This window comes from Lathamus discolor, chromosome 8 (assembly GCF_037157495.1).
Source record: "Lathamus discolor isolate bLatDis1 chromosome 8, bLatDis1.hap1, whole genome shotgun sequence".
Lineage (NCBI taxonomy): Eukaryota > Metazoa > Chordata > Aves > Psittaciformes > Psittacidae > Lathamus > Lathamus discolor.
Window position 1 is genome coordinate 16899475 of NC_088891.1, and position 27526 is coordinate 16927000.

Consider the following 27526-nt stretch of genomic DNA (forward strand, 5'->3'; position numbering starts at 1 on the left):
CATGGAGGGAAGGCTGCCAAGGAATGTTAGTAAGGAATATTAAAAATTTTGCATTTCTTTATTAGGGAGCACTATATGTCATTGTGTTGAAGTTGTCCCCAGAGCTAAAGGAATTAAAACAGTGTTTAAAAAAACATCCCAAATGAAGCAGAACATTCTATTCAACCAAAAACTAAATTACTATGGGCTTCTTGGTTTGCTGAATTCTTCTGCAGTTCAAATTGGAGATTCTTAATTCACTGTGCAAAAATTTAGGATAAAACACATGGGAAGTTTTAAGGTGCTAAGCTATAGAAACACAGATAGAGCAGTTCAGCTTGGGCATCCCAGTTTGAAAGGGGATTCAGTAAAGCCATGGAATGCATATTTTAAGCAGTAGAAAGATTACGTGATGGAGCATCCTGGAAAAAACCCCAAAAAGCGTAAAAAGCTAGAATGATTCTGCCTTGACAACAGAGAAGCAAATAAAATGTGGCTGATAAAAATACAGTAAAGTAGACAGTACTATTGAATAAGTTTGAAATAAAGGCCTAGAACAGAACTGATAGAATGTAATCTGCTCAATACAAACACCCCCCCCCCCCCCAAAGATTGTTTCCATTATGGTGGAAGTGAGCGGTGATATTTTTTGGAAGGATCAGATAGCTGCATGGGATAAACCACATCAGTTATTTTGGTGCTCGGGTGGACCTGGCTGTAGATAAGGCTAGGTGATGAATTTTGCACAACTTACATGTCTTTGGTATTGGAGCCGTTACCATTCTGGTACCTTGAGGTGTGTTCATCATTTGCTATTTGAGGTGTTCTTGTTAGCTGTGGTTGTGTGGAGAGGTCACATGGTGTAATCTGTGCTCCCAGATGGAGCAACACAAGTACTTACAAAGCAAACAGTAACACATATTAACTTAAAATGTAAACTTGCCGCTTGAAATTTCCCTTTCAAGAAATATTCCTGTATGTCTAAATAACTCAGTGAAAATGTTAAGGTACAGAAAATAAACCCAGGATTTAAAGAATGGATATTAATGGTCACTGTTGTAGCTCCTACTCAGTAGTTTCCTGTGCCCACAGAAAACGTAAGATCCAGTCATTTATCAATTCAATGACTGGAGTTGTTAAATAAAGATACCCAGAGTTTAAAGTGAGTTTGTACTTGATGCCTGAGTCTGTGTCTGCTGGAAACTGAGAACTCCAGTTCCTAAAAAAAGATGTGATCACAGATAGTGAAAATAGCAGGAACACATGCTTCTGTATTACCAGGTACTAATGCAACCTCATTCTTGTGTGCTGCCTGTCCAAGGGGCTTAGGAAGTGTTATGTCCCAGCATCTAGTAACATACGAACATTGACTGAAACTTTTCTTGGATTTGGGCGTTCATGCCACATTCCCATTATTGGGTTTCTGATGTCTAGTTACAGTCCAGTATACCCTGTAACTCTTCTTTTCACTGAGAACATTACTAAAACTTCCTCATTCTCCTGGATCTAGTCAAGCTTAATATTGCTGAATTTGCTACCTCTGTTAGATATGGGTGATGGTTGCTGAGGCATTCGAGAGCTGTTGCAAAAAACATGATTGTATTTGGCTTCATTGTTTATGAAATGTCACCCCCAAAACCATTAATTTAAAACTAACTGGTTTCCACTTCCGGGAACTTGGAATTATAAGGCTTTGAAATTTTTTGATCCCTTTTTAAATACTTGATAAATAAACCATTATTCATCTACCATCAGCTATGCACTATTTTCTCTCACTCAGGTTAGGGGCTTCTTTTTGGCTATGCAGAAGGGCTTGTTCATAAACAAGAGAATAACAGAAGTGAAAATATGTGTACATACATATCAATGCTACTGAAGGATGACCTTTTCTCTCTTTTTTTTTTTTTTTTTCTTTTAAATAACAGCCACTGTCAAGAAACCCAGTCTGCTTGGCTGAATGTTTTTTCCCCAGGATAGCATTTCCTCTCTTGGAGGGAAGCTGCCTCAGTCACATCTCTATTTAACTGTCTGCCCCTCATCCTCCCCACCCAGTCTGCTGATCTGTGTTTCCAAATATACCCTTAATTACATATCTGAAAACGGAGAAACATAAGAATAGCACACAGTGGCATGTTCAGGTTTCTAGTCTGTTTTCATAACAACGTACAATACTGTTCTGCAAAGCAGCAGAACAGATTTAAGATCACAGAAAATTGTCTCTGGCTTACTGTTTCTGGTTTTGTAGGCACTTGTGGAATTCCCAGTACAGAGATTTCTTCGTTACTTGGCATATGCTTGAAGATGCTAACATAATGTGCAGAGCTATTACATGAGTTAAATAGAAAAAAAACAGATCCCAATACATGGCTTGACTTAATAATACTGTAATCTGTAGGGTAGTGGATATCACATTCAAACTGTTCAGATACAATTGCTTGCAAATCTTTGCTTTGCAGTCCTGCAAATGGTTGGCATTACAGGTGTCTCAACCTGATTTAGCATTGCAGTCATTATTAGGCTATTTTTTAAGCATGCTTAAGCCTACACAGTACTTAGTATCCTTTTTTATGGCTATTCAAATGATGGATATCATACAGATGAAGTGGTGAAACAGAAAGCAGATTACTCCAGGGTCTGCACAGGAGTGTCACTTACACAGGAAAGGAGTCCTTACAACTATGTGTGGATTGGGGTAAAGTCTAGAGTGCACCAAAAATATGGTACAAATGAAGCTCAGTAGACATCACATCTGGTTTCACCATCTCTGTAGTTTTTGCCTCAGATAACTACATGCAGTTGTCTGAATATATATAATACAAAGGACCTTTATATATCGTAAGAACTGACTGGCTCTGCTTGCTTCTGAATCCTTTCCGAGAGAAGAGAGGTGCATTTTTTAATGCTGCTTCTATAGCCCAGGCAACTATGTAGTTCCTTTGGTGGTCTGCTCTGGCAGACATGTAAGCAGCATGAGCAGCTAGGTCTTACGCCATGGATATGAATTGGGAAGTCAGCGTACCTGTAGATCTCATGCACTTTTACTCAGTGAGCACTCAAAGTTTCTCAATGCAGCTTTCCACATATTTTTTTGTTTGGACTGGGTGGAGTTCAGGAAGAAGCCAAAAATGTTCTTGCTTGTGTAATTTTCAGTTAAGACCAGTTGAATTGAATTCTCAAATGTGATGTCTTTCCATCAGCTTGTGTGACAATTAACACGTGATGCCATGTGCTTTGACAGAGGAGCTAGAAAGGTTACGGTTCGGTGGGATTTGGAACATGGAAATCCAAACCTATTTAAAACTGTAAAATAATAACAATTTGCAATATTCCTTATCTCTTAAGAACATCTCTTGCCTGCCTCTCTGAAGAGGAAAGAAGCCTGAGCTGCTTTTTGATTCAGTTATTTTCAAGCATCTTTATCTCTTGGAGACTTTCCTCTCTTTGAGACCTGCTAGGAATGCTCATGATGCACAAAAATACTCCCACTGCTGAGGAGCAGCACTGACTCTTGATGTACACATTCACATGCTTGATGCGTTTCCTGTCATATTTAAGATGTTTGATTACATTTCCACATCAATTTTCAGCAAATTCTGCCCTTACTGTATAAAGGTAAAATCCTGCCTTCAGCATTGCCTAAGATGGAGCTCAAAATCTTCACTGTGTTATGTACAGCCATGTTAATGGTGAAAGCTCTTTGTTGAGTACATGTCCATGGGTTACTGCTTATGCAAACTGTGGCCGCATGTTCCCTAATGAGATTAGGCAATCACTTCGTATAATCTCTCATTTTGTTGATTGCTTTGCTGCCCGTAAAAGAACATTTATATAACCTACCTGCACAGAAAACCACATCCCTTCTGTTTGAGAGATGAGGCTGATGACAGGCTGAATTTCCACATGTGGTTTTGGAGCGGCAGCTAGGTCTTGTCTTAATTAATACCCTGCAGCAACTTTGTTCCAGACTGTGTCCTAATCTTTTATGAATAATAATGATTCTCCTATCTGTACACAAGGTATCCCACATCTCCTCACAATAGAGCTTTTCTTTGAGGAGGTATTGCCAAACCTCCACAAAGCTGGGAAGCACTTTAGAGAACTTATTACCACTACCAGAGTGATGCCAGCTTTCAGATAGTGCATGGAGGAGGAAAGCATTTGGCCAAGGTGCTTAAAGACAACTACTAAGAAGGTATCAAATCAAAACTAGAGACAACTGAGGACAAAAAAATTGTTCCCAGGAAGGAGGAGAAAAGGGAACAATAGAGAACTAGTGGAAGAAAGTCCACAGTTTCTTTGGCCCAGCACACAAATCATCACCCGCATCATCAACACATCAAATCAGGCAGTGAGTAGGAACCAGACTATTCTCATCCAGATCTGATGTGCGGTAAGGAGAGGGGGAGATAAGTTGTGCAATACCTTCATCACCTTACTGTTAACACTGGATGATACAGATCTTGCACAATCTCACTCCAGAACCTCTTCTCTCCTTAGGAACCAGACTGTCATGCCTACTGCAGGCTACCAAATGCAGGATATAGAAAAAGGTAGCTGATGCCATGCTAACTAGTCAGAAGAAAAGGTGTGCCTCATGGTGTTGTCAACAGCAGAAGCAAAACACTACATGTTAACTCTTGTCTTCCTTGTCTGAGAGCAGTCATTTCATGGGGCAGTCCTTCTAGTGAAGAACATTGCTGACCCCGTTTGTAATGAAAACATACCCAGAGAAAATTAACTTGGGCAATAGAAACATCTGAAGGTCATTGCCTTACCAAAAAACAATGTCATAGCTCAGGAATAAGCAAACATTCCAGAGAGCTCAGTACAGATGTTCTTAAAGTCTGGAAGTCCAACAGACTACGAGAGAGAAGAAATGTGACATCTGTGAAAGGATCAGGAGCCCAGCATCCCTGAAGATCCATTTATCAAATAAGGTATCACTAGTTTGATTTACAGTACTCTTTAATGGATTAGAATACCAGTGTTCACCTCTCTGGCAGATAGTACCACTTTCTCCATCCAGTAAGTGCCAACTACCTTGCTCCCAATTTTTTTATTCTCAATTTTGCATACAAAACCTACCCATGGATGACATGCTATCCCTCCTGATCATGCCATGTTTGCTTCCTGCAGGTGAACGGCCTTTTGAATGCAACTGGCAAGGGTGTAACAAGAAGTTTGCTCGTTCCGATGAGCTGGCCCGCCACTACCGCACCCACACTGGAGAGAAGAAGTTCAGCTGTCCGCTCTGCGAGAAGCGCTTCATGCGCAGCGACCACCTCACGAAGCATGCCCGCCGCCATGCCAACTTCCACCCAAGCATGCTCAAGAGGCGAAGTGGAAGCAGCTCAAGAACAGGGTCTGTCAGTGACTACAGCCGCTCCGATGCCTCAAGTCCAACAATTAGCCCTGCCAGCTCTCCTTAGACCTACCTGCACTGGATGTCAGCACTTTGCCTCTAATACCTAATGTGGAGTTTTGTTTGTGTTGCACACATTTAAAAAACTCTGTTGCTTCCCCTCCTCAGCTCCCCACCTGCCTTTGGTTTTAATAGCTGCCTCCCACTGCAATTTCCAGTCAAATTTTCTTTATCCAGCCACACAAGTGGCTATTCTAACCTCATGGACAGACTTACATGTTACACTTAATGACTCCTGCTGTCTCAATATTTCATACATTTTGCAACCATTTACAGATCCTCTTGATTATTCTTTATAAGAAAATTAGAAAATCCAAAAAAAAAAAAAAAAATCCCCACTTAATTCACCTCAGGTGTCAAAGTAGTTTTTTAAGACCTGATTGCACAACATGAGCATACATACACTTACAAATCAACTGTGTTGGATTGTGTCCCCCTTCTCCTTTCTCAGGGATGGATATTTATATTACACAGTAATTACAATGAAGACACACCCTAACCGCAGCCTTACTTTGTAAATATATTTGCACTCGGAAGCTTTTTGTTAGGTTCTTTCACACACTGGGGAAAAAAAAACAAACAAACAATACAAAACCCAAACCAGTACTGGAATGTCGTACCAGACTCTTCCATTGCTTGTTTTCCTGATTACATACATTGGGGAGTGTCCCAACTGGAGTCCTGTCTTTCTTCAGGCTGGCCTATGCTTTTGATAGTGAGCCATCTTTTCACTTCATGCTGAAGATGCTCCAAACCTAACTTCCTACTGCAAAAATCTCTGTGAGGTTGACAAACTTGTTTGTTTGTTTCATGCTAGATAAAATTCTAAGAAAAAAGAAATCTAAATTAGATGCCTTAAATAAATAACCTAAATCACGAGGAAGCATTTTACACTGGGCAACTTTTGATTGCAAGGTGGCATGGAATCTCAGAGGCATTCTGTTGTCACTCTCTCCAAGTTGTAAGCTCTCTGCACTGCCTGTTCAGTATGGGACCAACAGAATATTCAAAGCAGACAGAAATCAAACCACACTGACTTCTTGATTCTTTTTCCTTTTTTAATGAACTGTGGAAACAGCGTAACTGAACCTATGCCCACCAAAACTTTCATCAAGGTACTTACCTACTGTACAGCTGTATCTTAGAAAGACAGATTGGTTAAGACATAGTTTCTGTATCCCGTTTCATCACCACCATTGGCACTGATAAAAGGAAGTGAAAATCATAAGGTATCTTGTGACTGGAAAAATAAAATACGCATTTTAAAGTTTTAAAAGAAAATGACAACATTTTAGCTCAGCACTACTACAAGTTTCTCAAAAAATACACATACCAGCATAAAGTAAGGTGCTGTCATTTCCCAAAAAGTGCTTAATAATAAGAAGGGGACTTTGGCTAGTTCTCTGTAACTTTCAAACATTTGACACTCGATAGAGCTCTAGGAGGTAGATTTTAATGTTCTTTATGGTAGAAAATACAATAAAAGACCAGGAGCATTGTGAAGTCCTGGAGACCCCACTGGCAGCAAATACACTTTCCTTGGTTTCACTGTGTCTGATGGTGTGTATTATAAATTCAGGCCCTTTTGATACTGGACTTTTTTGGGTTTCCTTGTTTTTACTGTAGGGTATGAATGCAGTTAAGTGTAGCATGGTGAAAAGAAACTCCCTACGCCACACCTGCCATTTGATATCAAGTGAATGCCTCCAGATTCCAAATGAACCTGTATCTTACTTGCTGCTTTGCATTGATCCAATTTTGCAAGTTTTTATTGTACTGTATATTAACTGTGAGAAGCTAATATAGATTTCCACGTAGTTTCATAGGTACTTCCATAATATTTACATTATTCCTAATACTACACATTCTATTAGTTGTATGGATAAATACTTAAAGACAGTTCAAAGTGCAGATATTTTAGCTTTTTTTTTTTCATGCTCATTTGCTTCAGATTTCACCTCTGTAAACCCACAGTTTTTCCTTTTGAATTGGAAGTCATGTAAGGCATAATTCTACTGTTTCGTTTAACAGAAAACAAAAGCACATCATAAGGGGTTTACTGCAAGACAACAAATATTGTTGAGTTCGTGTGACGAGTTGCCTGACCACTGTGAGTTAGGGGAAAGCCAGACCTGCTTGTCTCCATAGATTTCCTCTTTTCTTGTTTTCCTTTTCAAACAATGTCACCTACTGAGATAACACAATTTCAACAACTTGATACAATTCAGGTAACAGGAATTCACATTCCAATCATTTCTGTGACTGCTAAAAGTGCTCTTGTGCTGTAGCTAGTAAAGAGGCATTTCAGCTATTTAGCTAAAGGAATTCTACAGGTCAGCTGTGTCTTGTGCACATACTTTGAAACAAGTCATAAACATATTTATCATTATACCTTAACAGAGGAATGGGAGTAACACAACCAAAATAAAAAGGTGAACTTCAGCAGAAATCATGGGCTGCATGTTCTAAATTCAGTTTGTTGTAAAATCATCTTTTCCAACAAGAACATCATTTACTCTTTAGCAAAGGAGGAACCACTTTAGTCTGTTTACTGAGGGCATAATAACTCTGCGTGAGTCAGTAGGTGTATTACAGACAACTTGGTTCAATAGCCTGGAGAAAGCATATTTGCACCAGGTTTTATTAGTGCTGAGATTATGGGACAACCTGTCCTGAGTTACATGAGAATTATGTAATTTTCAGCTCACACAGTAGACTAAGTATTTTATGTGTATTCCTCAGAAAAACTACTAATAATTCTCCAAGTTTGAACCAAAAAAAAAAGGGTTCAAAGTCAAATTTCCAGTTTATCCAGTGAGAAGGCTGAGCCTGTGCATAGCAGCATTGCTGCACTTTCAGGGAATTCACTCAAATTTGTCAGTTAAACTTTTATTTACACCTTAGCTTTAAGTACCTCAGAGTGTCTTAAAGCTGACAGTCACACTGCTGTGTTTTAAAATCCTAGCTAGAGTTTCAAATTCGTTTCATTACATGTTTGATACATGATAGCTTAAGGATAAAATGATGAATTCCAAACTACTAGTAGTTTCCAAGACTGAATGTGAACAAAACTTCTCTTAATATTTCCATATGGAAAGAGAGTGTTTGGGGTTTTCTACATCTGCTGGATGCTAGGAAAGAAGCAGAAGTACTAGCAAGGTGGTAAGACTCCATTCTGTGCTTCACAGATATGAGAAGTTTGAACAGCTCCAATGGTGTTTTGAAATCCGCATGCTTATCCAGACTAACCTCAGATTTTTACCCTTCTGTTGTTTCACCCAGCACTGTGAGCTCAGTCTCCTGGCATAGCAACAAAACACTGCACACTCAGGAAATGCTGCTCTGGCAAGGCGCAGATTTCTTCCCAGTCCTCTCCATTTGGAGGAGTGTGCATCTCTCCTCCTGCTTCCTCCTTCTCCTATGCAATCTGTTAAGGTGAATCCCCAAAAACTACAAAATCACCCTAATTTTATTTTCCTTTTGATTTCAGAATATAAAGCCAAGTTTATTGTTACTAAGAAAGCCCTGAAAGTTTTTGTGTTACTCCAGCTTCCTCTCTAAAAGTTGAGCTTATTTGCCTTGCTGTACAAAATGGGTACAAGTGAAAATCATCACTTCACTACCACAATGCAAATGAAACTAAAGACCCTCTTAGAAGCTCATTTGCCCCTTCCACTAACCTCATGCTCTGCAAAGGCCTAAAGTGCATTAATGGCCACATAAATTCATTTTTTTATCCTGATTCTTAGAAAACAGTCCTGGTAAACTCCTGGCAGCTAGATTTTGTTGTGAGAATTGTTTATACCTGCAGACTAGTTGTTCCTTGCTTTTATAATATACACATATTATCTGTTTACATAACTGCAAAGGTATGTATTTATAGCAAGTCATCAGAAGTCTCTGATGGTAACACCTAACTCATGTACATATCCTGCCCTCTTCACCGCACTAACCCTTGCAATAACTTTCAGCTGTGAGAGCCTCTGTACACCTTTAAAACCTCATTACGCTCTGTGCAGCTGTTCAGTGATTTCCATGGTTCATGCAGCCAGGCAGTACGAGGCTGTGTAAGGAGCTTACCTATTTCTCACTATTCACGGCCACAACTGCTTTTCTCCAGCAGAATCTGTACTGTGTGAAGTGCATTTTTGTTTTGGGGAACATGGTCTGTGAAGAAAGAGTAAGGAAAATGAACTCTGCATACTTTAAGCTTACCTTTTCATTGCTATTTAATTTACTAATTTCATAAGGTAATGCAAACAGACCAACTTTCAGGTGCTCTTTTACTCCATCACACCACACGTTTGTGCATTAGGTGCTAACATATAGTCTGTGTCAGTGAATGGTATGATGAACGTCTGTATTTTTAACTCTTCTGGGATAAAGCTGTATCTTCTTAGGCAGAAGAAAATAACAGAATTAGACTTGTTTGCCCCATAAGCCAGACTATAAAATGCAAAAGCCTGTTCAGTGGTATAGGGGTTTTTATATATAAATATCTATATCTATGGATTTATAAGCATATGCACATATATAAAATATGTATATATGTGTATATTTGTGTCTTGGGTTCACCAGTAGCAGTGTGTTTGTGTATACATAAATACACAGCAGTGTGTATACACTACACACCAAATAATTAAGGGATGTCTACAGAGCAAAAATAGGTATCCATTTCATTAGAACTAGTGATGGGGCTGAACCAAAATCCTAGATCCAAATGCCACTGCATTTGGAAAGTGTGAACCTGTGTTTTGAGATTTGTGGTTGAGATCCATCTCTGGTCACAGCTGCAGTTACGTGTTTATATATATATTCTGAGGTTGTGTGTGCGTGCATGTGTGTGCTTCTTCACAAGCACATGCCTGTGTGGGTGACAGGAATATATGTGCCAGTAAATGTGCATGGGTTTACATATGTACTTCCAGCTTTGGTGAACTGTGATGTTGCCATGTCATCTTCACCTGTACAGTTTTATCAGCAGCAGATGAATGCTTCCTTGGGTCACTTTGCAACTCTTTAAATCACTACATTGAAGTATTACAGTTGTACAGTTATACGTTCATCTATTCTTGCTCTGCTATAACTTTTTATGTATTTTGTACCACATAGATTATATATTGTGATAATGTCCTATGCAACAACAGCAAAGAAGGGAAAAAAAACATAAAAGGAAGAAAATTAACAGCTGTAAAATATCGTCTTAACTTGTATGCATGGTTAGTGACGTTTACATTTCCCAAAATAAAACATAACTATGAAATACCTAATTTCCTTCTCTATGTCTCAGTTAAAAAGCATCAATTGTTAATATTTCTGCTGTTTGTTTGAGGCTTGATACCTTGTGTGATATGTTTGTTTAAATTTCACCCTGTGCTGTTGTTTAAAATGGGATCTATTTTTTAATCACTGAAAGTTTCTGTGGTGTGTTTTGTACTCTCTGCTTTAAGCAGTATTTTACAGTTGCACAGTGAAACTATTTTCTCAAAGCTGGCATAGACTGTTTTTCTTTACAGGATGGTTATGGGATTAATATGCATGAGTTCAACGTCAGAGAGCCAACCATACATTCTTTCAAAGCTCAGCTGTTTGCAAATTTCTGATACTGTCTCTGCAAGTAGCAGTGTCCCATCCAAACAGCAGTAATTTCATCTCACAGCACGCTGAAACGCTTTTGCCTAATATTAAAGATGAGGAAATTGAAACAGAAGAGATTTGAGTGACTTTCTCAGAGACACGAGGCAATGGCAGATTATCCTCCTTTGAAAGCACCGCCACCCTCCCAGGAAGACAATTCTGTACCCTAGGATGAATGTATGTCTATAGAACAGTCTAACTGTTTGCAAAAATAATTTAAAATGGTGGATTACTATTGGAAGAGGACAGCTAAAACATCCAGTTGTGGGAATTACTTTAAAATGAGTATATTTTCTTTTGCAGGGGTCATGGAAACTTTTCAGAGCACATAACTTAGAGAGCCATTATCTTTAATTGCAGGTTTCCCCACTGCAGTGTTGAACTGCCGGCACTGTTCATTATCTGCCCATGTGCCATTCGCTTGTACATCTGTATGTGTCTGTGATCAACTGCTATTTTATAGCTCACTAAGTAACAGAACGCTTAACTGTGCTATTGCAGTATCTAAGGGCTTGTTATCTGAGCGTAACAGTCTCTGTGCGTGTGCAGTGGATTGCCCTAACTATTGGTGAGCCCTCACTGTAATACAAGTCAAAATGCTCTTGTCCAGCAGAAAGCCACAGGTGAAGAGAGTTTCACTCTCTGCTACTAACATCAGCATGACATGGGCTCTTCCTGCTTATTGTCAATGTCCGTGTTAGAACTGGGGAATCTCAGGCAGGGGATTCTCTGAAGCATTTGGGTTGTGAAAGTCCTCGAGCAAAAATCCTGGTAAACCATCTAATACCTGAGTGAGCAGAAGTTCCCTTGCAGACCTTGTGTATCAGTCTGTTTGTTGAACTCTTACATTTCAGATCCACTGAAGTAACTAACATCACCTGGCAGTCTTTCCCCTAATGCTTCCCCAGATGTCCTTGTCACCCCATTCAGTTTTCACACTTGAACAGACAGGTTAGGCTTTCTGTTCTAGCTGCTGTAGAAGTCTGGTTGCTTTTTGCTAGTTGGTTCCTATGGAAAGGGTTAGTATGACATGTCTGGCTTCTGCCACTGCCAGGTCTTCCAGCCAGTTGCTCTGCCTGAATTCAGTGTTTGTACTGGGGGGGAAGGTGGTGGAGTGTTTTTCACTGATGCTGGAGAAAGCTGATACAGACTCTTGCTCCTCTTCTGTGTGAAGGAATGAGTCTGAAGTATCTTGAAAATACAGCTTACACATCACTTCTCAACACTGTTTTGTTCGTGAAAATAGGCCCTGAAGAGTAGCATTTCTGAAGTCTTCCTACATGAAGGATCCATCTTACGTCTGATAACCAAAGAGCAGTCAAAGACTGTTTTCTAACCTTTCTAGAAGAAAAGAGAAATCCTTCCAAAAGGATACGCTTCTTTTTCAGTTTAAGTATGGAGTTGTTGCCTTGGAACTGTAATGTTATGTGCCTCCCCACCCAGACACCCACACTCTCTGAAACATGTAGGTTCACACATTCTCACCTTCAAAAGAAACTTCTTCTCTCGGGTTGCTAAATGTATGGGTTTCTGTTTCGCCTGTGACTCAGCATTTGCCATGAAATGGTCACAGACTTGGCACTGGACCATCAGTTCAGAAAAAGAAGCAATATTACTGCTGGAATTAGGATGGGATCTTCCTATTTACACTGACCTGTGTATAATTTCTGGCTTCAAAGCAGTCCCCTTCAGGCTCACTACCCCAGCTATTCAAGGAACCACACCCGTGCCATGCTTTGCTGTTTGACTGCAAGAGGTTAAAGTGCCATAAATATAAATACAGTCACAGAAACAGAGAAAAAAGTGAGAGAAGATGGAGATTGAAACAAAAAAGAGGAGAGGACAAAGAGCCATGCCCAGTATTCCCAGCAGCTGACCAGAAAGGCTCATACTGCACCACAGTACATACGGGGCTGCCAGGCAGCACCTCTGAAGATGACCAGAAACTGCATCATCTTTTCCAAGAGCAGTAGAGGAGGAAGCTAAGTCAAACAGTGATTCAAGCAGGCAGGCCCACATGTCTGTCTAGCTACAATGCACTGCTGGCAAGCAAACAGTATAAAGAGCGAGGGATTATTTTAATAGATTTCTCAATCCATGCTCCAGACAAGGGAGGGGAGTCCGGATGCCCAGACATCTGAGCAGCAAGAGGGGAAGAGGGAAGCATTGAGAGCCAGATTTGTGCTTCGGGCAACTCAGAGAACAAGTTTGCATTATACAAGTCTGGAGAAAATCAAGTATTAGAAGAGTGAACAAGAGAGATCTGAGAAAACCTGAGAGGGGTTTTAGGCAAGATCAGTCCCCAAAGGTCTGCTAACAAAACCTAAACACTGAGCTTAGCAATGAGACTGCCTCACCAGGAGAAAACAGCTCTGGAGCGTAATTGCTGCTGCACTGTAATTGCAAATAAAGGATTGACCTGTCTTACCGGGTTGGCACTGGCAGGAGCTTGATTTAATCTTTGGTTTCCGCTGGCTGGAGCAAATGTTCAACAGGAAAAGAGTAGTGGCATCAGGGACTGGGCTAAGAAGGGCTCTAAGATGCTGCTGCTAGCAGGTTTCTGCTGAGCTGATGTTTCTTCTCTGCATCAATGGCTAAATGTGCCTGCCTGAGCACATTGCAGCAGGTCTGAGCCTGCTGCATTAGAACTTGTTAGGTACATGCCAAAGGGTCGCACAGGCTTACAGTGCCCAAGCTGGCTTGTTGAGAGCCAGCCCAAGTGCCCTTCCCAAGGCCTGCCAGGTACAAGTGGGGATCGCCCAGAGGGAAGGTTCCAGTGGGTGAATGAGAGAACACCACTAAGAAAAATGGGCCAGTTGAAGGACCAGAGAGATGGTGCTGGTTAGAGAGAGGTTCAGGTGTATGGCAGCACAGTAAGAGGAATGAGATTTACAACTGTGGCAAACAGACGAAAGGCAAGGTATGGTAAAGCAGGGGAAGGTAAGTACAGAAAAATGAGAAAGAAGTATAGGGTAGGGCAATTTCATGTCATTTTCTAATACAAAAAGAAAGGCATAAGGTGCAAAATCCAAATGGGGGTCTAGAGAAAGGCGTAAGGTTGCTCAGGTAGTATTTCCAACAGACTAGAAGGTAAGGCATGTCGGTGTGTAATAAACAGGACTGTGTGTCTTTAAGAGACCAATGTTTGTGTTTTCCCATGCTCTGCTATTGTGGAAATAACTTTCTGAGTCATTTCTCTGATCCTGGAGACAAACTGAACAGACACAAAACATAATAAAACACAATAGCAACGGGAAGAGAGAATTCCTCCCTCCCCCTTCCACCACACGCGTTTCATGTCAGCAGTCTGAGCACACTCAGAGCCTCCCAGTGGAAGAAAAGCTGGGAACAGCCCAACAGTGTTGTTTGGTACACACATCTGAACCCAGCTCACCTTCCACTACATAAACAGGTAAAAAAAGAAAGCCACACTTCCCCGGTCTGTTACTTGTAGATACGTTACTCGCTCTCTTTGGTTTAAAGTCTTACCCTCCAGATTCTCCGCAGACCATGAACTGCAACAGGCATTTGCTACCTTTCATGAACTTCAAAGCTCTGCACTTCAAAGACCCTGTAAATTTTCTCTCAAAGCCTTATGCCCCCCCCTTCTGCAAGAAGATATCAGTCTGGGGCTCTCAAAACGCCACACTTGGAAGCTCACATACAGCTAAAATCAACATCACAACTATGTTCCCAGAACGGAGTAATGAGATGGCACCCCCGCACGGGGCTGGCCCCACGCCAGGCTGCATCATGACTTCCTGCGCCAAAACACAGGATCACCGCGTCAGACCTGAGATGAGTCCGTTTTCTCTGTTGCGCATTGAGAACTCTCAAACCCTTTGCTGTCACAGACAACAAGGGCCCATGAGGTTGTCACATCCTTGCAGGTTTGGTTTAACACGCAGCCTTTTTGTTAACTTGGGATTCATAAAGCCAGTCCCCAGCTTTCCCACCCCGGGAGGCCATCTGCAGCCTGCTGGGAGGAACGGGATGACTTGACAGGAGGAAGAAAGGTTTGTGCAGGACTGCGAATCGCTCCCGGCCGCAGCAGCGAGCCCTGGTCATGGGACCAGGGCCAAGGGGGATGCCCGTGCCCCTGGGCAGCAGGCAGGGCTGGCGGCAGACCCCTCAGAAGAACGCACCTACATCCACCTCCCGCCCCACGGGAGAGGAGTCGCTCGCAGAGGCTGAGGGTTTGGAAGCAGCCGCCGGGCACCCCAGCTTTCCTGAAGACCCGCTGGTGAATGGCTTCCCCTTACCATGCCCTCACATGCAGCAATACTGGGTAACCCGGGTGAGCGAACAGAGGCAAGCCCAGGAAACAGGAACCCTGTGGAGGGTGGGGCTGCACAAACAACGGGGCTGGGTGAATAAATCATGCCTGGCTGTTGGCTTCACTGTAAGAAACCTTCCGTTAGGGCTCCACTGGGTATTTTTGGGCTCTGCCTGTCTATTTTTAGGAGGGATAATTAATACTGAAGGAAATAAGGAAAAAAAAATAAATCTTTAAGCCCAAGAATGGAAAATTTGGACTCCACAAAATTGCTGTGATTAAAGACAACTGAAAAGGAGGGGTCATATTTCAGGAATAAAAATATGCTACAGATTACTGTAAAAATTGCATATTACATGGTATTGGGTAAGAGAGGGGAGGCATTTGAAGAAGACAGTGCTTCACCACTTAACTGTTACTAAACAGGAATGAAGCACAGCTGAATGCCCAGCTTTAAATCACAGCTGTACTCTGGCTGCTTTTGTGTAGCCCTGAGCTGTGCTGAGGCTCCCAGCTCCTCTGCTTTGGGAGGGGCTGGATGGGACCTCCAGCACAACTGGCACAGGCTCTGCCCAGTCCTGTGCATGGCATCAGGCAGTGAGAGAAAAATCACAGCCAAGTTACTGAGCACCCTTGCCAGGCCCTTAAAATAGAGTGCCTGAAGAACAGGGCCAGAAAATCATGAACTAAGATGGGAGGTTCTTAGAAAAAAACCCACCCTCTTGGATATGGGAGCCAAAAACGTGATGGAACAGTATGTGCAATGCTTTCAAAATTCAGCCATTATTTTACTAACAGCAGTTGTTTAGATTCACATCCCTCAGCCTTATGACAGTCATCTATCAACGTTCATGTTACCATTGCCTATAGAAGAATTAAGCCCTTTCCTTAGTTATCTTCTGCTTGTGAGTTCATCCAGCTCCTAGGTGACATGTACCTAACAACGGCCATTGCCATCAACATGTGTGGGTACCTCACAGACACACACAGGTTGCTGACGTGAGCACAGGACGAGTGCTTTCCTCCTTACCCAGAGCCTGCTCCAGAGGAACGATCTGGACACTGAAGCAGAATTAGCCCTGCCTGCCTGTCAGCACAGTCCTCCCTTAGAGCTGCAGGATGTGCTCTCACACATATCCTCTCTTGACCCTACTAATTCTTTAGTTCAGGTGGCAAATTTGTAACATGCTTGGTAATGTATTAACCTAATTAATTCTGCAAAGCATTGGTTACTGTATTAAATCCCAGTGTCCTGGGTTCACCTGTAACAGTTATTTTTCTCCTCCTAGCTGGTGCAGTGCTGTGTTTTGGCTTTAGTCTGAGAGCAATGCTGATAATACACTGACGTTTTAGTTGTTTCTGAGTAGCACATGCCCTGATCAAGGCCTTTTCAGTCTCTCATACTCTGCCAGTGAGGAGGGACACAAGAAGCTGGGAGGAAGCAGAAAACAGGACACCTGACCCAAACTAGCTGAAGGGGTGTTCCATACCACAGCACGTCATGCCCCGTATAGAAACTGCGGGGGAGTTACCTGGAATACTGTGCAGAAGATGAGAAGTCAGTAACAGATTTTACAACTGACGCTGATACCAAATTAAACTCATGATTCTTCTCTGTTCACAGAAATTATGGCATTTGAACGTTACCCATAAGCACCTAAGCAGTAAATATACTCACATATGTAATAATTAAAATGCATTAACTGAGTCCTAAACTAGCCACTGCCATTTGCTCCACTTCCTTCCTACTCACCTGAATTGAACAATCATTAAGTTAATTAATCATTAGTTCATTATTACAATTGGCAGATGAAGTCTAATTAATTTTACTTAAAAACCCCAAACATCCCTTGAATTACAATACCATGACTTACATGCAGTTGCATCTTGCACAAGAGGTATGGATGCTCGGGTCTGTCTTGCTTTCATTCCAGTCCCTCCAACAGTTTTCAACTTTTGTGAGCACCCTGGAGACGATCTGCTGTAGAATGAAGAAAGTAAATTCAGTATTACTGTGCACAGCTCTGAGAACCATGGTTTTTTTACTCAGATGGTTCTATGACCTTCTTGAGGGAACAGGGCGATGGGACATTTATCTGTGCAGAAAAACAGTTTTTTCACCTTGCAGGTGTAACATGGGGCACAACAGAGTGAGACTAGGAATTCTTTAGGCATCTCTCCAGCCCCAGGAGCTCAGTTAGCACTATATGCTATTACAAACAAGCATCTATCACCAGGTTTCTATGCTGTGTTATGTCATCCCAACACCGTTTCTTGCATCCCCACAGCGGGAGATGGCTGTTAACTGGTACCAGTTGTTCAGAGGTAACTGTAGTGTGGGTTAATGCAGTGAGCAAGCCCTCAGAGGAGGAGGGTCACCTAAACCAGAGCCATTTGACAGGGTGACCTAAAGGAGTCATTACTTACCAACACCAGTTTCCTTCTTTGATACTTTTAATAACAGAGATTAGCAACAAGCAGCATAAACTGAAATGCTGTTTTCCAAACTTGTGGATTGACTGCACACTCATCCATGATAGTTCTGAGCACACCACGAAAGGGAAACAAATCTCTAAAACAAGTTGAGGGAATCCAAATGTTCAGATCTTGGCCAGGATGCCCGCTGGGGAGGCCAACCAATGTTTGATTTCAGCAAGTAAAGCCTTGTGTTGCTTTAATGTCCTTCCCCCAGGGAAGTCTTCATGTGTTTTCTTAAGTGTAAATTTCGGTTCTTCAAGCAAGTCTGCCCTATGTTTTCCTGAAGCTCTCCTGGAGTTGGTAAAGCTCTAGAAGGATTCAGGAGTCCGACCATATTAAACAAATTGTATGACTGTGGCCTTTAAATCAAAACAAAGAGAGTGCTCAAGAATTATTTCACGTGCCACGGCAATAAAGGTAAAACAATTCCAGTATCAATCAGCCAGGCAGGTAAGTTTAATACTACAATGTCCTTCTGTTTAAGAACCATACTCCTAGAAACCTCCAGAGTTAGGTTTGGTGACCCTTAGCTTCTTTTCTGTCTCTAGGTACAGCACTACGAAGAAAGGAAGCAAGGAAGAAGGAAGAAAGAGGTCCTAACAGTGGGTTGCCATATCAGTAGATGGATACCTTGGAGATCTGCAGAACAGGTAGACATATTCGAAGATTTATCTCTCCCTTCTCCAAATATTTTACTGATTTATCCCCAATTCATATTCAAAATGATGTCAAACAACAACTGTTTACACACATTGTGAACACAGGCACAATAATAAAATGGTTAATATGGAACTTGCATCAAGAAAGAAATAAAGGTAAAATTAAAAAAGTTTATGTTGTAGAAATAGGCCCCTTCAAACATTTTTAGATTATTTGTAAAGATTAGAAGTTTATCTTAGAAGTAATTCATTACCAATCCAATGTCTCAAGAGAGGCCTAGCCCCACGCTAAGAGTTTTATCAGTCACCAGGAGTGAGTGATTGAAAGAATTATTAATAACATTAGAAGATTAAATGATTGGATGCCAGTACAGAGTAATGTGGATTGCTTAGTAAACTAGGTACAAACCAAACTTGCTTGATACAATCAGAATTAACTCAGGTATTTAGGAAAACAACTTAGCTATACTCACCAGATGGAGGACTCCAGCTCACAAAGCAAGGACTCTGAAAAATACTAGGTGGAAGAGCAAGGAATTACAGTTCCTTGTACATCTTATGGCCAGAAAGACTAAAGATGAGTAAGTATACAATAATTTCAATTAGGAAATAAACTTGTGCTGACACAGACACTGTCAGTTCTTATACAGAATCAATCTAGTTCAGAAGAGAGGCTGTCTAATAGTCTGCAGCAGTGTCTGAGTCAGTTAATTCTTGTTGGAGCTGAAGCGTTTTTCACAAAAAGCTTTCCGTCTCATTCAGATATCTCCAGATCAAGGGAGATGTTAAAAGGCCAGAGGAGACTTGAAGCACAGGCATGAAAAAGACTGCATTCCAGAAGCTGCAAATAAACATTTGCAACAGCCTTCGGAAGCACAATCTGCTTACCCTAACACAGAGGTCAAGGGATGGCCCCATCAGTGGGTACACGCAATTCAAGGAGAAATACAGAGAACTCAGACAAGAATGAAATGAGATCTAAGGGCAGAAACTGGAGTTACTTACCACATGTAAGATGACTTCTGCAGCACCGGGGAGCTCTCTCAAAAACCACTGCAGTTCAAAGATCGTTGTTTGCACATACCCAGCCCGCTGCCTGTTCACAGATGCCCTGAGGACGGTCACAGTGACAGTCACAGCCCAGGCTGTGCAGCAGCACAGTGGCTTGGCAGCACTGTACCTCTGCACCGAGGAGCCTTGTGCCTTTGGAGCCTGGGAACTAGGAATACTCTGTGGAAATGAAAGCTGAGCAGGCCTGGCAGTGCCTGATGGTTGGCCTTTGCCTCAGATTGTCAGCGTTACCCAATTGATCCAAATTAACCTTGAAATCAAATGGAGTGAACTCTGTGGCAGCAGAAGGAAAGCTGGTGATGAACTAATTAACCTCCCTGGGTGTGCAGCATGCTCCTGGGGCCTGGTTTCTTTTCTAGGCTTTAGTGTTTCCGCAGGACACACTGCGGAGAGCACACAGAGATCACAAACAAGAATTCAAGCATACGGATACTTTAGAAATAAGTTAATTTTATTGAATAGGCATTATAGCTTCTCTCTCTTTCAAATAATGGAGAAGCCAATTCACACAGATTACAGAGCTATCAGTTACTTTGAGTAATCTTTCATAAAAGAAAGAAATTAAATACAGTTCTGCTATAAAAAGTGCAACAGTTGTAACTGGAAGTTTTTCAAAACAAAAGCAAGTTTTACTACCTATTGCAAAAATTGGTTTAGTGCTTTAATACTTTACAAAGTAACAATCCAACTGCTAAAAACAGCTCTTGCACATCATCTTTGTCAAAGTATGGATCAGATTAAAAATGACATTTAAACTGAATTTGAATGAAACCTGCATGTAGAAAAGGTTCTCAAGAATTCACACTTGACAACAAAAAAAATCATTATCCTTCAACATTAATTAATGCTCCTGTTTCTTTTGAACAATGGATTTAAACACAATATGGCAGTCATCTTAACAATGATCGACTGTTTTGTTTGCAGACAGAAGGGACTGCAACCAATCGTGTCTTTAAATTATGAATAGGGAAGGGAATGGGAAAAGATAAATCCACTCCTTTCATACAGGATAAAAGTTTTGCATGAAAATGGTCAAACAGAGAAACCTGAAGTCACTCCAGCTGTAAATAAATTTGCGATATTTCTATTGTTTACTGAATTCCTAAATGAATCTCTGCTATTGAAGACAACAAGAAACTCAAATCCTGACTCTCAAAAATGAAGGTGGTAAGACCCCCAAGAATGTGAATTCTTAGCCAGCAGAAATCACCCACACTTGCTTTATTCCTTATTAACATTTATTTAAGCCCTGGTGAGAGCCAAGCACTCCGTCTCCTTGAAACTCAGACTTCAAGTAAGAATTCATCTATGGTACATTTCTGCACTCTTAAGAATGCTGAGCTTGCTGGGTTACGAGAAAGAGACACATCACCTATCCTGATTTCTTAAACCTCATATAATAAGCTTTGGTTAGAATTGAGCAGAGACCCTCAGTTACTGAGCAAGTGAACTTCTATAAACTAAGGGTGTGACATCTCTGCTATTTTAATTTATGTCTGGGGAGACAAACCACTCTGCATGCAATCTGAACTGAAAAAGCCACATCTTCTGTACTGGAAAATCTACCCCAAGCTTTAAGGGCAAAGAGCTTTAGAATTTGTCTAAGCAAGTAGAAGATGAAAGGAAAAATGTTAGCCATAGAAATAAAAAAGATATACAAGTGACTTGGGGAGAGCATATTATACAACAGCAATCGTAAAGTTATGACGAATTAGCTACATGTACCTTTTGGGTATAATAGTTCAAGCTGTCCTTCAAAATTTGCCCGTATCTGAGAGGCATTAGGTTTTAACACCACAGAATTGTGTAACCAAAAAGAGAAAGCACACTGAATGGCAGAAATACATGTAAACAGCATTAATATTTTCAATGGTTCATTCCACTTTTCCATACAAAAAGGTTAGTCACAAAAATCCATGAGAAAGAAGGAGGCCTTCCAAGGAGAACAAAGTCTTTCAGCCACACAACAGTGAACTACAAGGATTATGGAAAGTTTGTATTTTACGTCTTAAAACTGAATGTGAAATAAAGCTCTAGACAGATTCCAATGAGAAAACAAAGTTTTACACAGATCTGAAACCTGCTTCACTAACAGGGTAGGAGCTTGGAAAGATACAGAGGGAACTGCTCCTTCCCAGGACAGCTCAAACCTGATCTAGATCACTGGGATACAGCTTTGTACCAACCTGTCAAAGCTGGCCTGGAATACTGTGGTTGGGAGCTCCTAGCTGCTGAGGTCTGTGTAGCTCATTACATTCATTATTTAATCTAGGCTTAAATCCTGTTTGTTCTCCTTGGTTTATGGATCATGTGCATGCAAAGCTCTGAGCAGCTCCGAGGGAAAAGCATTTTTTGTACTGTACATACACTATGTGCATCATACAAAGACTGTATTTACAGTACTCAATCTTGAACAAACAAACAATACAATCACTGATTAATTTCTGTTAGTATTAAAACATAAGTGCACACACTTTGCAAAGTTTAGAGACAAGAGCGCTTCTATCACGCCCGCATGGCTGTGTTTCAGTTCATACCTGATTGCACGCCCATTAAAAGGAGATGCAGGGCATTCTCTGAGCCTGAGGTGCCATGTTTTGCTGCTACAGCTCCTGCATATTTTAACCAAAAGCATGGGGAAGAGGCTTTGTTACTTAAAACTGGAGGCAAATGACAACAAGGCAGTGTTCCACTTCATCTTTACTGAAAAGATGCTGCTCTGACACCATGGGCCAGCATGAACTGTATGTGTTTTAAAGGCAAGAATGACCAGACTTGCTCTGTTCTGGCTAGTCTGGCCATGGCTTGCAGGCTCCTGATATGCTGTCAGGCTTCATCAGACAAAGCTCCTGTGCCAAGGGGTTCTAGTTATGTGGAAAAGCAGCCACATGGGATTTAAACAGGCAGCTTTCACCTCTCCGCTTTCCTGAAAGTGCAGCTCCAGGATCATTCCATTTTCATGTTTATATTGATTTTGCATGTGAACAGAGGAAGAACTGGGTCACTACCACACAAGCTTATTCTTTAAACTCCCCCCTCCCTTTTCATAAACCCCCCAGCATTTGAAAGGGACAAAATGGAAATTAAATACACAACTCACACATAGGAGTCAGGCACTCTTTAGTTCTAACATGGGATCGTATTTGTGCAGGCTCAGAGGATTCTGCCACTAGAGTATAATTTACTTAGTTTAAGAAGGAAAGAAAACTTGTTTTTCTCTCCCTCCTTCCCCAAGAGCAAACCTCTGCAACACAGTCAGAGACTACATTCAATGCAGAGATGAATGGCAAACCAGCATTTCCGTGTTCCCAGAATACAGGAAGAACTACAGAATTTCCAGTCTTGACAGGAAATAGTTTTTGATACATTTTAACTATTTTCCCTCTTTTTAGTATTTTGGTGACATGGTTACTGTGTTAGTTACCATAATAATCTCTCTATTTTTACCCTCATCCTCTCTTTTGATGGAGGTTTCCTGACACTTATCAAGTAATTACAATTTCTTAAAGAAACCTTTCTTTTAAGATCAGACGTTACTCAGATGACTGTGCATACAGTTCTGCAGACCACAGCAGGCTAGGGTGTTTTACAGTCATGGTTAAATCAGGAAGTGGGACAGAGGCTGCATCCAGTTAAGTGACTCTCAGTCCCCAGAGAGTCATCATTTTAAGGCTGTTTGGAACATGGTGGCTTTTACCCATATCGCGTGTTCCACAGTGCAAATGTGCATCAGCCATTTCAGTTCTCTTGGTACAGTGCATGCATTTAGGTAATGGGAGACAAAACAGCAATCAGAACAGCATATTTACTTGAGAGGCAGGAAACTCAACCAAACAAACCAGCGTGATCGTTATAGCCAAGAAAAAAAAAGGTCTTCTATCCCTCCAAAACCAGTGGAATACACTAGCCCCATTAAGAACGCAACAGTTAAATGGACAATTATATGGTGTTTTGGTACAAGGCAAGTCTCTCTACACTCAAGCAACTACTTTATGAGTAAGTCCAATTACTTGTTCACACATGGAAAATTGCTAAAGAGAAAACGTAAATTCCATGGACCGAAAAGAAGTGTAGACCAATAAAGAAAAGCCCCAAACACACACTGGAGAAATGCACACTTGGTTTTCCAAAACCAAGAAAGAGCTTTTGCTCCCACAGAAATTGATGCTCAGTATATCTTAAAACCAGCCTCTCTATTAGGAAAAACCTAAATGCAGAACCTTCCTGTTGTGCACCCGGATTTGATCATTTCAGTTGCAGTACACACCTTAACAAACCAACCCCAACAAACTAAACCACAAAAGTTATGGAATTTTAAAGCCTAACTGAACAAATGCATTAGTTTGCAACATCTTTTTTGCACAGTTCACCAGTAACTGATATGTACAGTACAAAGAACTATGAAGAAATTAAATCTGAACACCTTAATCTGCAAGAAGCTAATGCATATTTGATACCTATTAAGACACAGTGTACCTGCAAATTAGAGGATGATATTTCTATGATCTAGAGTGATTTTCTTCCCACAGGTGCTAAATGATTGCACTGGGTACTCCTTGATGTTCATTTGGAAGGAATAATAAATCTCTGATTCTGTTGTCAAAAAAGGCAAAGCAATTCTACTCCAGTGGATTCAGGGTGTATCCTGAATGTCCCAAGTCAGTCAATGCCTGTGCCGAAACGTTTCATTTGGTAAGGAAACTTTCCAGATGAGTCTTTATTCAGAAGCTGCTTACAAAAGTGGCTATTGGCAGGGACTGGAAGGAAGCATGGAATTAAACAGGGAGGAATAGCGTTGTATCAAAATAAAGAAAAATTTAAAGCTTTTCAATTAAAAGTGTATATTCAACTCTCATCTGCTATAGATGTGCACGACAGTTAGAAACAACAAGTGCATTTACAAAGCTTTCTTTTCATGGGTAATTTCCACCAGCATTTCTGAAGGCAACCTACTGAAATGATGACCCTGTTTATAATAAAGGCGCAAACTATTGCTCTGTAGCATATTTGGAAAATTATATAAAAATAATTTCTATATTACATTTTAAACTTGGCTTGTAGAATTCCAACATAATACAGCCTTAAGTCTACAAACAGAACATACTGACAAACACCTTTGTGTTGGTTTTCTCTCATTTTTAACAATATAGTATTTCAGTCATATACACTGGAAGTTAATGTGCAAATTAAAATAGATGCTAGTGTCTGTTACTGAAATAATTTAAATTCTATGCTAGATACTGTTTGGTGATCCTCTGAACAAGCTGCCATACCTTAAAACAAATGCTCTTCAAACACACTGACAGGCACATAAAATACACTAAGCTGAAAAGCCATCTACAGTCAGCATCTGTTGATTTGCTTCTCTGAACCTATCTTTATTTCAGGTCATTGTGATTTCTAGTAACATTTGGGTTTTTGCCTGTGCAAAACATTCCCAGTGTTACAGACCTTACTTCCTTACGAGGCTGTACTTTACTTTCACATCCAGCTTGTAATATTTTGTGTCCATGAAGCACCTGATTTAAGGCCCCCACTGCTAGTAGGATCCTGGCCACAGATTTCAGGACAACACATGGAGCCCAAGGAGGCTTCAGGCTTCCCTCTGCTCCTCAGGCAAAGTTCTGATCCATCCTCCCACTGGAAGAGTAAGGTCAGGCAGCCTGAGGGGAACCAGCACTGGCTGAAAGCTAACGCCTTGATCATACAAACGTGAATGCTGTTTCTTAAGAGTTAAGGTTTTGAAAATGAGCAATCTCCGGGATGTCAGGGAGACTTTCACATTGGGGAAGTTGAGCACCAGTGGAGCTGTTTGCAGAATCAGGGGCAGTATTTAGTCAGATCTGTGCTGTTCATTTTTTGATATCTACACATCCATCACACAAGAAGGAGATGACCCCGAATATGCCTCTGTGCGCAAGGACTGGTGTTGCCCCAGCAGACTGCCTCCACCTGCAGTCCAGCGGTGCGCAAACCCGCACTGAGCACATCTCCTCAATGCTTTGTGTGTGTCAGGGAACACTGCTCACACCACGAGCTCTGCAATTGCAGAAACAACTGCTCTGAACAGTTCACTTGGCCTAGTGAGACTTGACAACAAAGAAACGACACACGACTTTCTAAGTGCAGCACCCTCCCTTCACTCATTCCATTAATGTAACCTTTGACTTAGGAATATGGAACTAATTGCTAAAGAGAGCAAGGTCACACACTGTATTTCCATTGCATTTATAAGGCTTAATGAACCATAATAACAAAAGGTTAATCAACTGTTCCAAAATCCAAAATACCTGAAGTTGCTTTGGATAACCTACACCACCTTCTGAATGAGCTGCTTGTTAGCCATGTGCTACAACTGACACCCGCATCTGACAAAGTACTTGTAAAGTCCAGCACTTTAAATGGAACTTTAATATAAAGTGTGACTGAAACCCGCTCTGTATACAGCGTCCTCTGTTACAAACAGACCTTTGTATCACAGTTTATGAACAAAGAAAAAAAAAAATTGCATAATAGGTGTAAAAGCCCATCTTAAATTAGAAAAATTGCACATTCACGCATTAAAGAATTCCAGCCTCCTCCGACCTAAACATCTCCTGGTGGTTTTGGATCTGTTCCGTGAAGCTGGAGCCTTCCCAGGAGTTACTCTGTACTGCTGAAATCCTGACAACAGTTGTAACTGTTGACTCACTATCAAGGAGGCTGGGGGGGAAGCACACACAAATGCAAAAGCATGCATGTGTATTGTGGCCACTTGAGCCAACAGCTGAGAAGAACAGGGTCCTCCAGAACCAAAGCAGGGTTCTGGACTATGTGGTAACACTGACAAGCTCTGAGAAGTCTGAAGATTATTCCCCCTCACACCCAGCTTAGGAATGACACAACATCTTCCAGTGCTGGTGAATGCAACTCACGAGCAGTGGGGAATTCCCTCTGGAGAAGAAAAAAAGAAGAGACAGAGATTTTCTTCTTACAGCCAGACGCTGATTTTAATGGGACTTTAATGGGCTTCTTCAGGAGGGGGCACTGTTTCTGCACATCTGGACTGTTTAGTACCGACTACGGAATCTGCTTCAGACAGCTGCCGCAAACCCCTCAGGAAGAAAAGAAGAAAGAAAAAAACCCCAAAACTCAGAGTAAGACTTATCCAGAAAAAAAGGACAACCCCTGGGAAATGGTGGGTGGATTTTAACTGGCAAAGCGTGGTGTAGGCCTGCACCTTCTCTTCACTAGCAAACTTTAAGGGACAAGAGAATAGTGGGATATTAGAAAATAAACCACCAATATTAAGCAAATTAATTGAAGATATACCAAGAAAAGGATTCTGAGGGAACAGGCACAACTAAAAAGTATTCTGTCAGTGTTCCATATAACAGAGAATCTAAAATGAGCCATCCAGTAGCGGTAAATATCATAGGATCTAAGGGACTTGAGGCTAACAGCGAACACAAGCTCAGACAAGCCTGTTGTTATTCAGATGAGCAACTGTTCAAAATAATCTAACGAAGAGGTACAATCTAGTCACTAATTTAGAGCAGAGGAATTTATCTAAATCCTGACCGGCTGCACACCTCTTTCTTTGGAGAGCAGTCGATACAAAAAAATTCTATAGAAACAACTCTGAAAAGTGGGAAAACACAAATTCTCATGGGAATTGCTTATTTTTGTGCTGTTACTTTTTTCCTAATTCAGAAAGGATACAACGGATGTAAATACCTGGGCTGGTGTAGTTTGTTGCTAATCTGATGTTTCTTAAACACAACTTTACTTCTTAAATATGTTTTTTCTTTATCCTATCAGTTTTCTCAGTAACGAATACAATCAAGTATACTTGATGTGGTTTAACACGATCCAGCTTGTTTCGGCATAATCTGTAATCTTACAAATATGTGAAGGGTAGGTGTCAGGATGATGGAGCTAGGCTTTTTTCAGTGATATCCAGTGATAGGACAAGGGGCAATGGGTGTAAACTGGAACATAGGAAGTTCCACGTTAACATCAGGA

At 41.1% G+C, this 27526-nt stretch overlaps 1 protein-coding gene across 1 annotated transcript in view; it reads left to right on the forward strand.

Annotated features, from left to right (window-relative positions):
• Positions 1-10810, forward strand: part of KLF13 (KLF transcription factor 13) — a 28252-nt gene extending 17442 nt beyond the window's left edge. The window contains exon 2 of the mRNA XM_065688107.1: positions 5116-10810. Coding sequence (XP_065544179.1) covers positions 5116-5408 — 293 coding nt within the window. The 3' untranslated portion in view covers positions 5409-10810. The remainder of the gene's footprint in view (positions 1-5115) is intronic.
• Positions 10811-27526: the final 16716 nt, after the last annotated feature.